Raw genomic sequence first — 12,521 nt, 5'->3', positions numbered from 1 at the left:
TACTAAAAAAAAATTTTTTTTTATATAGAAAATGCTTTGGCTTACACAATTCAAAACCAAGATTAGGTTAAGCTTGTGTTTTGTTCCACATTTTAGCTTAGGAGTTTCTTGGCAGAAGAACATGATCACATAATGTTGCTATGAGAACTGTGTCACCTCTCAAAAGCTTTCTAAAATCTTTTCAAGTAAAAGGAGGCGAGGAAACAAAAGACCTGCTCGAGTTTGCAATGCTTTCATCCTCATCATTATGTATATAAAAAAATAGCTGCACAACAGAAATCTGTAAACAGGGAAGGTTCTAATTAAAATTATAATTAAGTTATACTAAGATCAACTGTATATCAGGTCACTGTGGGAAGCAAATTCCCAGAAAAATAACTTATTCCCATCACTGTACCAAACCGTTCTGGAATCATCATTTAGAGATCTGTTATTATGAAAGCTAAGTTGTCCCATTGTTGTTGTTGAGTCTCTAAGTTGTGTCCAACTCTTTGTGACCCCATGGACTGTAGCCCACAAGGCTCCTCTGTTCATGGTATTTCCCAGGCAAGAATACTAGAGTGGGTTGCCATTTCCTTCTCCAGGGGATCTTCCTGACTCAGGGATTGAATCTGCATCTCCTACAATGGCAGGTGGGTTCTTCACCACTGAGCCGCCAGAGAAGCCATTAAGACAGATCAAAACACAGGTAAATGAGTTCTGATTCAGTGTTTTCCTTGATGTCATGAAGCTTACAGCCTCTTAAAATCCCAACATTTTTAGGGGAAAGGGATGCCACAGGAGTGCCAATGTATCATATTATACTGTTATAAATAGCAGATTTAGCAAAGAACTTTTTGAGTCAAGTGGTCAGATAGTGACTGAATTCAAGGGTCAGGGGAAAATAAAGTCAATATTCATTTACCCTCATCTACATTTGATAATTTTAACTGGGTTATTCTAATTTCTTTAATTGTACTCAGGTTTTCATTATGGTAATGAGTAAGACAATCTCTAGCTTAATTTCTTTACCGGAAGTTTTAAAGGTACTTTGCAAGAGACAGTACCACTCCATAGCTAGAGAAGACAGTGATGCATGCTTCAGATGATACAGGATGCTCAGGGCTGGTGCACTGGGATGACCCAGAGGGATGGTATGGGGAGGGAAGTGGGAAGGGGGTTCAGGATGGGGAACATGTATACACCCATGGTGGTTTCATGTTGATGTATGGCAAAACCAATACAATATTGTAAAGTAATTAGCCTCCAATTAAAATAAATTTATATTAAAAAATTAATAAATAGCAAGGAAACCATTCAGAATTCACTGGGTAAATGACATCACAGAGTTAAACATCCGGTGTTCCTTTTTTTCAATGCTGATTTAAAGAGACATTTCCTCTTTGGGGATTTAAGCTATGAAAAGATGTGTAGTTCTTAGTTATATATATATAACAGAATCACAGAACTCAGCTATATTATATAATATACATTATGTATATATTTATAAAATGTTTGTCTGGGGTGAGTGTAAAAAAAATTACTCTAAATTTCTGAAGATTTTAGAAGTTTTTAGCCTATCCTAAGATGAAAAGATAAATCTATACTACATAGATGAAAATACCTATAACCTACTCTGAGCAAGATAGTGCTAATGTGACTTCACTCTCATTTTTAAAATAAACACTGAAGGATACTAACTCGGACTTTTAATTTTCATGCTATAGTCTGGGATCCTTTATATCTAAACGACAGCGGGAAAAGAGGTATGTTTAAGTACAACTCACACTTACATAGTTCCCTGATATATCGTGGGCCATTTCTAACTAGGGAAACCAAAGGACCGAAACATAGAGCTTGTAGAAAGGACAAAGGGAGCCAGGGCCAAAGTCAGTTGCGGAATCCAATGAACCCAACCCTATTCCCACCTCTAGACTCACAGGATTCAGCTACTAGGAATACTGTAAATTTGAATACTTTGTTGCTGTTTCAAACGAAAGGAAAATCCATCCTTCTAACAAATTTCAAGGCTGGGAAGGTTCATAAACACCTCTTTACTCCGTGTGGTCTGGTCTGATCTACCTTTACCAGAGCTCTTCTTTGGGAAGTTGCTAAGCCCTACTGACGAGTTCTCTTATCATTCACGAACGTGAAAAAAGTGAAGTCGCTCAGTCGTGTCCGACTCTTTGCGACCCCATGGACTGTAGCCTACCAGGCTTCTCTGTCCATGGGAGTTTCCAGGCAAGAGTACTGGAGTGGACTGCCATTTCCTTCTCCAGGGGATCTTCCCAACCCAGGGATCGAACCCCGGTCTCCCTCATTATAGCAGACGCTTTACTGTCTGAGTCACCAGGGAAGTCCAGGGATTATTATCTAGGAAGTCTGTATATATATTATGGTTTATCTTGCCTCATGTAATGCACACAAATGATCAGGTCATCCAAACCATATCGTAGCTATAAAATGTTATGGAAAAACCCAAATGAGCTTTCTGGCCAACCAGTTTAACCGACTTCCAAGCTTCAACAGTAGAATGGGCTCCTTAAACTCACTGGTTATTTTGAAAAGAGTAAAGATACAATTCCAAACTTCACCAGTGTAACATTTTTATGTTCTTGTTTTGTGCCCGCCATATATCTCACACCTGCTTTGCATTTCTATAAAATAAGCTGAAAGAGATCTACATTCACACTCTTCATTTCCAAAACTCTCCCAAATTACCAAGCTCCTTTATCCTTTAATTTTCATAGAATGTTTCTGATATGTTTTCTTCTTTCCTGCCATCAATAATTGATTGGGCAACAGTATAATAAAACTCTTTTGAGTTAAATTAATTCTTAATTTTCTACATTTCTTAAACAGTTTACAATTCATCTACTGCTTATACTGTAAAGCAATATGGCAATTGAGTTTAGGGCTTTAATATGTGACATTTTTCCTTGAAAATGTGATTTTTATTCTGTGTAGTATGCTGTTGTGCTACTATGTTTCAGATTTTTGGTTTTTAAAAAGTTGAATAGAGAATATTTCAAAAACAGAAATAGTTCAAGACTCAATTAGAATCTCACTGACTTAATTGACAGAAACAAACTAGCAAACCATAATCGCTTAGGGGTACTCTGACTGAAGCAGCCCAGAGTCAAATGCAAACCTGTTAAAAACATACACTTTGAAACCAAGAGCTGGAAGTATGTGAAATTTGGAGGGTTCAAGATTCTGAATGTTCATTCAAATGCCACTCATGTCTGTGAGCTCAGTCACTTCAGTCGTGTCCGACTCTTTGTGACTCCACGGACATGGACTGTAGCCTGCCAGGCTCCTCTGTCCGTGGGATGCTCCGGGCAAGAATACTGGAGTGGGGTGCCATGCCCTCCTCCAGGGGATCTTCCTGACCCAGGGATCGAACCTGCATCTCCCGCATCTCCTGCATTGCAGGTGGATTCTTTACCACTGAGCCACTGGGGAAGCCCTCAAATGTTATACTGGCAGTATAATCACTGAGCTCGCTTTTACAACAAAAGTTGAAGATTAACTACAGAAAAGATGTTCTGACTTGAAGATAAAATGTATATTGGGCAAATACAGCATGACGAATCCCTTTGCTATATTAAATTCTTAACCTTGATGATTTCATTTTTTGATTTATGCCTTTTTTATTTTATGCCTTATTTATTTTAAACATGAAATAAATATGCCTTATTTATTTTAAACATGAAAATGATTTTTTTTAAACAAAGTCCCTATGACTTTTCCATTGTCTAGGAAGGTAAATAATACCATTTTTTACAAGGAAAAAAAACTGGGCATCTGTTTGGCAGAAATGAGTACTTCAAGTACATAAGTCAATCAGGAACAGAGCTATTACACTCTAAGCAACAGCAGTAACAAGGAAAAGAGCTAGAATATGCATTTGGTATAAAGATTAAATTTCATGGTATAATAAATAAGTGCACTCTGATTTACACAACTTGTAAAACCTTCTGCTGATGATTATGAATAATACTGTCTATCATTGACTTTGCTGATATCAGCACTGCCTCACATAGAATTTCAAAGACAAAATTCTTGCCCCCAAAGCCACAAAATGTACAAAGCTGCTTTGTTATTAAATATTTTGTCTGCCAAAAGCCCTGCAAACTAAAATACATCTTGGAAGTCTGAATCACCAGCGTGATCACTATTTTGGTATAAAAAGATAAGAAAAATTTTAATATGAAAATTAATAAAACCAGTAAAAGGAGAAACCTGTTGTATAAATAGACATTTTAACATAAAAGTGAGACTTTTATCTCACTTCAGAGAAAGAAAAAATTTGATACAACTTACTTGAAGATTTGAAAATATCATATTTTCCCAGCTCTAGATAAATATATTACTCCAATTTATTAGTCATCTTCAATACACAATATATAACTCACAAAACTGGGAATATCACAACACCAAAACCTTTCACAGCACTAGCTACCAGTTACCAGAACTGTAAGAAATCTCATAGCTACATATCAGCTTAATACTTAGAATAGAGAAATAGATGGGCTAAGCTGCGGTAAACAATAGTGCAATCAAACAGTAAGGACCACAAAATATATTTGTTTTCCTTTTTAGCTTGTATAACTAACCTCATTAACCTACTTCAATAGCCTTATCAACTGAGTATGAAACATTTTATTCCATTTAAAAAGTTGCCATATGTTCCTTTAGGTTAGGTTAATTTATTCTTGAAGTGCAGTTCTATGAAATATCCAGACTATTCATAAATTCCTATACAATGAGTAACTCGTAGCTAAAATGAAATATTTTATGTGGAGCTTTTTAAAATAACTTTTAAGTAGTGGCTTGGTTTCTACTTTTCCAACTAAAACTTGGAAGTGCATAAAAAATTAAGAGAGAAGATATAAATATATGTAAATAGAATCTTAATTACATAAAAGAATTAACTTGTTCACCTATGTTAGTAATATGGGTTTTTACTAAACACCATTACTGAGTTTTTTTTTTTCTTTTGGCTGCATTGTGCAGCATGCAGGATCCTAGTTCCCTGGCCAAGGATTGAACCCGTGCCCCCTGCATTGGAAGCACAAGTCTTAACCACTGGACCTTTGGTGAAGTCCCTATCGTTACTGAGTTTAACGCAGCCTTGGTTACTGTGTTAAGCTTCTCCTGAAAATAACAGAAAGAAATACACAAATAGGTACAGCCCAGCTGTCATTTCTCTCTCTGTTCTCTGTAATGATAAACCTTTATAGCTTTTTCCATTCTAACGGAAATATTTCTCAACAGAACTTGGAGAAAATAAAAGAGAAAACAATAAGAGAAAACAATAAGAAAGATATAAATTAGTGCTCTGCATATTATAAAAATCAACCATTGTCTTTCTAAAGTTTTGCTTGTTTCTTCAGGAAGGCATCCCATTGCAAAGTCAACATATTATCCATCTAAGACAGAAACTGCTATACAGGAGTCACTGGGGAGATGCCGGAGCAGACAGAAACAAGCCCCGGGCCCCCTGGCATCGGGCGAGGGGCACTGAGGGGACAGACGTGGCAGCCAAGCTCTGGAAAACACTTGGGGAGCCATCCCACTGACCAACATGAGTACTGAGGACTCTGCACTTCCCATTCTTTCAGCTGACTTAAAGAACTGTCACTTTGGTCATCAGTCCAAGCTGCATGTGAAACATTCAAGATAAGTTCATTTTGGAAGGGGGCGGCAGGAGGGACCGTAGATGTCAAGGTTGAGAGATGTAATGTTTTTAGAGCTTAATGAGAAGCAGTATCTTTAAAGAATTCACATCTGTACAACATTAAAAGTCCACTATGTTGTCAACTCTGTTGGGCAAACGGGTCATTTACTTTAGACATGGCGTAGAGAAGTTTCTGCTCTAATTTTTTAAGTCATAGCTTTGCATGAGTATTTCCTTCCTCCATTCCTGTTAGAAATAACTTCTATGGAGACTCAAGCAGTGATCTCATCATTCTTCAAAGTTAGCTGAAGAATCTCTAGGCAGTAATGTTTTGGTCAATTATATCATTATGTAAATAGTAAAGGCTTACTGACTGTACGTCACTGGGAAAGATCTTATTATAGAATTACATAATTTGTATTTTGAGGGTCAAGAATCTATTATTTTCCAGGCACTATTTTAAAGAATTATTAACTACCTGAAAATCAAGATAAGGTAGCATAATAAGAAAGCCAGATTTTAGTCTAGCAAAATATGCCTCGAGGGCTTTAATGACATATTCACTTTACTTGCAATCATTTTGGGTCTCTCTCCCCCACCCCTTTTTTTTTGCATGCCTAATGATTCATTTAATGTGTGTGTGCTGCTGTGTGTCCTCAAGCATGAACAATGTCAATAGGATAGTCTGCTGATAAGAGAAAGCGTAAAGTACAAGTTGCTGGAGACTGACCCAGTCTTTCCTTATCTCAGTACATATTCTTCTGAAACGTTCCCTGTGGTTTAAGTTGTGAACAAATGAGAATGTCACATGAGCAAATGCAGACTGTTAGTGACTTAGACGTGGGGTGAGGGCCTAGAGTGAGGTCAGCTGTGTTGGCCAGGATCTGTGTGCCACCTTAGCTACCAAAATATATACTGGGTAGGCAGGGCTCATCCAGAACCTGAATTAGGAATAAGGACTGAGAGGGAAACTGGTGATGGGTGATGAATGAGTTTCAGCTCATTTCTGGGATTAGCTGGAGAAGGGATAGGAAAGAGTGGGTTGGAGAGTCAGCTATTCTAAGCACCTCTGAAGACCTCAGATCCCACTCATCTAGAAGAGATAAAACCAGTTAGGCCAGTACTAATCACCTCACAAATCTTAGGAAGATTTTGACTCAGTAGGGACGGAGTGGACTGAGATTCTGCACTCCTCTAAGCTCCCAGGTGACAGGATGCTGCTGGTCCATGGACCACATTTTGAGTAGCAATGATTGTAGCGCAATGTTACCCAGTAAAATTTTTGCAATGACGGAAGTATTCAACATCTAAATTGTCTACTCTCGTTACTGAGCACTTGAAATGTGGCTAGGACAGTTAAGAAAGTAAATTTCTACTTAAATTAACTTTAAATAGCCACATGGCACTAGTGGCTACTATGTAGGACAGCATAGATCTTGGACATTTACGGACCTCTTCTCACCAGAGAATTTACATCATGGTCCCCAAGTGCTCTAATCCATCAATTCATTTAGATGAGTAAGTTCCCTTCCATTAAATGCAAACTATAAAATTTAAATTTAAATTGTTTTCTTCCTAATAACACTTGGCTAGATGACCCACAATGAGGGGGCAAAGGTGCTCATGCTCAGTTACTCAGTGGTATCTGACTCTTTGCAACCCCGTGGACTGCGTAGCCTGTCAGATTCTGCTGCCTGTGAGATTCTCCAGGCAAGAATACTGGAGGGTTGCCATTTCCTCCTCCAGGGGATCTTCCCAACCCAGGGATTGAACCCACGTCCCCAATGGTTTAGCGGTAAAGAATCCGCCTGCAATGCAGGAGCCGCAAGAGATATGGGCTTGATCTCTGGGTGGGGAAGATCCCCTGGAGGAGGGCATGGCAACCCACTCCAGTGTTCTTGCCTGGAGAATCCCATAGACAGAGGAGCCTGGTGGGCTCCAGTACATGGGGTCTCGAAGAGTCAGGCGTGACTGCAGTGACTTAGCACGCATTTCTGCATTGGCAGGCAGATTCTTTACAACTGAACCACCAGGGAAGCCTGGGGGCAAAAGTGGGGTGAGACAAAAGGAGCCCTTTTGCAGTGGGATAATTGCAGAGGAAAGAGTAGTACGTGGTAGTGAGAATGTGAGTAACCATCTCTGACTGGGCCTGTGGAAAGATGGGAAAGTGAAAGTGAAGTTGCTCAGTCGTGTCCGACTCTTTGTGAACACATGGACTGTAGCCCACCAGGCTCCTCCGTCCTGGGATTTTCCAGGCAAGAGTACTGGAGTGGGTTGCCGTCTCCTTCTCCAGGGGATCTTTCCAACCCAGGGATGGAACCCGGGTCTCCTGCATTGCAGGCAGATGCTTTTACCATCTGAGCCACCAGGGAAGTCCTGAAAGATGGGAAGCCAGGCAGTAAGAATGAAACTCAGAAAGTGACGTAGAAGGACGAATGGAAGAGAGAAAATGAGTACTTGGAAATTTTATCCAGGCCTGACCATGTCCCTGTCTTTCTTAAAAAGTCAGTTGTTCCTCAGGAAAATGAGCAAAGTGAGGGAACATGAAAGGAAGTGGGTGTTGGGAGGTCGGCTGTGAGTCTCCTCCAGTGCTCTGAGATTACCCATGTGTAGGAGAGTCTGGAGGGGAGGAAAGTCTGCAATTACAGTCCCCAAGCCAGGCTCCGACTTGAGCTTCTCACCTGAGCTTATATGTGGACTCAGGCACGGAGCCCCTCTGCACTCCCCAGAGCTCTGATCAGCTCTCATGGAAAGCTCCTCCTATCCCTGCTGTAACCCCCTCTACGACAGAAGCTGGTTCCTCCGTGAGGCTGGACCGTGGCCTCCGGAGGCTCTGAGGGCACTGTCCTGACAAGCAGATGTGGGTGAAGTCCTCTGGGTCCTACAGAGCCATGCACGGATGACTCATATAGTGAAAAGTGCTCTTATTTAACCCCAAAGATCAATCTTGTCATTTTTAAAGAATTTCCCTCATCCAAAAGCCATGTGCAGGAAAATTCTAGCTAACGATTCTGTTTAGTGAGGTTCAGGATACATAAGAGATGTTACTCAAGACTGAAAAGTGTTAGTCACTCAGTCGTGTCTGACTTTTTGCGACCCCATGGACCACAGCCCCACCAGGCTCCTTGGTCCATGGAATTCTCCAGGCAAGGACACTGGAGTGGGCTGCCATTCCCTTCCCCAGGGTGAGGGTGAAAGAGCAACATCAAATTAAAAATTCGGTCATTAACATCTTACTCTTAAACTGAACAAGTGATAACTTGAGAATCTTTTCAATTGGCAAAGAAGAATTTGAGGAGAGTGAAAAATCAGTAAAGGTTTTTTATACTAATTCATTCTTTTCTAGGATTTCTTGCCTCCTTTTCTCTACCTTTCCTTTTTTTGTGTGTGGACAAGGATCTCTGATCTAAGCAGAGTTCAGAAAATCTGGACTGCCTGATTTCACAGGGAAGTGACTGAGGACACTTTCCAGTGTGGATGACTCTAAAAGGAACTGGAAATGACTTTTGATTTCATAAGTGTGGATAATGTTAAAATTACTAAGTGAGTAGCTCTTGGCTCTTTTAAGCTACCTGATACAATCTGGAAATTTTCCCATTTATTCACAACTTAGGTAAAATATATAGTCAGACACATTCGGTCAGGAGCCTGAGTTCATTTATTTTTAAGCTATCCAAACTGTGACTTTTACTAGGAAATACTCAAATCATAAATAAAGTGTCAAATATGTAAACCCTTTTGATACAATTAAATTATATGTCTGACAATAGCTCATTTTAAATGTTTTCCCATCAATATTTCTCTTTAAGCATTTGGCAAAAAAGTCTAGAAAATATCAATGAAAGTATATTTTAGATTACACGTATGCAAGTATGAACATACATATAAATGTACACGTGTATGTGTACATATATGTGCGTCTATATATTTATGTGAATATGTATATCTTTTGAGCACCTACCTAGAAGGCTACTTTATGAGAACTGTCACCACTGGGTCAGTATCCTGTTTAATTCTCTTATATAGAAGATTTTTAAATACTATAATGAATTTTTTAGTATATAATGTCTAAAGTAAATTTATTTGAGGACATCTTTCTGACTTTGTGATAGGTATGCCTTTGGCTTTCAAAGATTTTGATCACAGAAATGTTAACTTCTCATGCACTATATTGAAGTAGAGTGGTTTATAAAAAGGAAAATAATATCTGCCTGACAGGATATAAGAATTAAGTGAGATAATAATAATGGAAAGCCCTTAAGAGAAAATTTAAATCTCTTTCATTGGGAAGTTTCTGTCAATTATGACTCTGGTGGCCAGTCAGTATACTGATCCTAGTTTGAGACACTGGGGAAATTCCTGGTTGTCAACAGTCTGTTATATTATAGATGCAAACACAGTATTAAATAAATATTAAATTGAAATGAAAAACAGCATGGGAATTTTGGTTTGGAGAGCTATACTAAGTTTTCTTAAGACAACAGAACATATAATTTTATGAAAATATACAGAGAATTTTCTTAATGTGCACGCCTGCTGTTTACGACAGACTGATATAAAATTGGCTTGCATAAGATATATATCATTTGTTGATTGGGGCCCTGACACATGTTCACAGATTCTTAGATATATAATATGCAAAATTCCACATAATATGCAAAATTCCACATCAAAGAACAGAAAAGCGCCTTTAGCCAACCAAAAGGTACTTGCTGCTGCTACTGCTGCTGAATCGCTTCAGTCATGTCCGACTCTGTGTGACCCCATAGACGGCAGCCCACCAGGCTCCCCCATCCCTGGGATTCTCCAGGCAAGAACACTGGAGTGGGTTGCCATGTCCTTCTCCAATGCATGAAAGTGAAAAGTGAAAGTGAAGTCGCTCAGTCCTGTCCGACTCTTCGCGACCCCATGGACTGCGGCCCACCAGGCTCCTCCGTTAGGTAATAATAAATTAAATTCCATTAAAACTGACGTTAAAGCTAAGTGTTACATATTAAATGTGACATGCAAGAAACAGAAAAACAATTCAGGCAGCAACATCGTGCATTAAGATCTGCATTCATTCATAGTGTTTGAGGGATTTTAACCATATCCTTTGACCACTGAGAGCTAGAAATCTGAAATGATACCAATTCAAAACATCACTTAACTGACATCTTAGTCTTCTAGCCAGTGATTTGAGGGAAGAAGCCAATGCCTCTAACAATGAAACCCAGTAAGTTTCAGCCACATATTTTTATATGGTTGTGCGATAAGAAAACCTCATCTGACCAGATTAAAGGAAAGTAAACATTCTACAGTTCCACCTTTTGGACAATGCAGTTGTCTCAGATTCCTCCTGCCTTTTTACTAATATGAGCATATTTGAACATGTCAGGTTTGCACAATAAGAAAATGGCTTCGTGGAATGTATTTTTTTGGCACAAAAATATTTTCTAATACCTCAAATCAAAATTTTCACCCGTAGCCAAATATTAAGCCATAGAGGTGTCTTAGTGGTGCTTACTCATCTAGGCAGAAAACTACAAGAACAGCCAATGGCTCCCAAGGACTTTGTATTAAGTAGCGATGACCTTCCTTCCAAGGAATAGCACCAGTATGATTACACCTCAGGCTGGAGGGTGCTCCTTTCAAGCTCTTTAATTCCCTGGAGAATTCGCTTCACATGACCCACTTTCGGTATCCCCAGGTCCTAAAAAAAAAAAAAAAAAAAAAAAAGGTAAAAAGAAAGAAAGAAGTTAACTGATATGAGAAAACTGATGGTTAAATATTTAGCCAGCTAATAAAATGTAGTTAGCATTCAGCTCATTCATCTTAGTTGAGATTCAATGATTTACAAAGAAAAGTCAGGAAAGTAAGTTTATAAAACCAAAATCCTGAAATTAAAAAATTACCAACCATTAAAAAGCCCACATCTTACACACTCTTAAATGTAACATTCTCAGGTTACACGCAAGGTCAATTTTTCAACTGTCAAAATTACTTTCTCCTTTTTCTTTTTTGATTTACAAAAACACAGGTCCTATTGGAATCTCTGAGAGAAGTGACATGTGACACCAGGGTACCCACAAAATTTACTCAAATAAATTTTGTAGTCTTAAAACAACTACACATTTCCTTGCTAAAATATTAAACTTACAAATAAGTCCTGCTCCTCAAGGAAGACTCCAGTACCTATGACCTACATGTGGAATGTAAATCCTTTTGTACTTGCATTTAGAGTCTTTGATGTGAATGAAATATTTAAATAATTTTTATGTTTTATAAGTGTAAAAAAAAAATCACATAAGCATAGGTATATGTGAGTTGATGTTTTTCCTCAAAACACTTTTGACTCCTTTCCCTCAGAACTCTTCTTGTTTTTTTATTTATTTTTTTTTCCATGCAGCCCCAGAGGGGCTATTCTTGTTTTTTTAAAGACCCATCTTCCTGAAAAGAACCAAGAAGCCAAGATTTATTGGGTTGGCCAAAAAGTTCATTTGGGTTTTTCCATAACATCGTATGGATGTTTCCATCAATGTTATAGGAAAAACCCAAATGATCTTTTTGGCCAACCTAACAGTTTTCAGAAATGAATAGTGACTGCTGAGTGTGCAGCATAGAGCAGGCACTTGGCAAACGAATGCTTGTTGCATGGATAAAGGAGAAGCATTCAAGATAGCCATAATATTTACTGTCTGAAAAACTAAAACAGATGGTGAAGATCTCTACTCCCGACAGCTTCTTAAAGCTTAATGGCCATAGTGTATTTGCCAGTATGTGAAGTCAATTTCTTCACGAAACAGAGTGTGGAATATCTGAAAATAAGTAAAAAGATGACTTTCAAAGCAGTCTCAAAAGTAGGATTATAAGGTATCAC

General features: G+C 38.6%; 1 protein-coding gene and 1 long non-coding RNA gene across 6 annotated transcripts in view; one reads left to right on the top strand and one right to left on the bottom strand.

Annotated features, from left to right (window-relative positions):
* Positions 1-543: 543 nt before the first annotated feature.
* LOC133258175 (uncharacterized) lies at positions 544-5,463 on the top strand. The gene is made up of 3 exons (XR_009739844.1): positions 544-688; positions 4,999-5,170; positions 5,379-5,463. It is a non-coding gene; the product is annotated as an uncharacterized LOC133258175 (long non-coding RNA).
* Positions 3,670-12,521, bottom strand: part of DGKH (diacylglycerol kinase eta) — a 213,332-nt gene continuing 204,480 nt past the window's right edge. For all 5 annotated transcript variants that reach the window (XM_061434484.1, XM_061434486.1, XM_061434485.1 and 2 more), the window contains one exon: positions 3,670-11,354. In XM_061434484.1, the coding sequence (XP_061290468.1) occupies positions 11,265-11,354 (90 nt within the window). In that variant the 3' untranslated portion in view covers positions 3,670-11,264. The remainder of the gene's footprint in view (positions 11,355-12,521) is intronic.

This window comes from Bos javanicus, chromosome 12 (assembly GCF_032452875.1).
Source record: "Bos javanicus breed banteng chromosome 12, ARS-OSU_banteng_1.0, whole genome shotgun sequence".
Lineage (NCBI taxonomy): Eukaryota > Metazoa > Chordata > Mammalia > Artiodactyla > Bovidae > Bos > Bos javanicus.
Note: the sequence above shows the minus strand (reverse complement) of the source record. Positions and strands in the feature narration are given on the sequence as shown.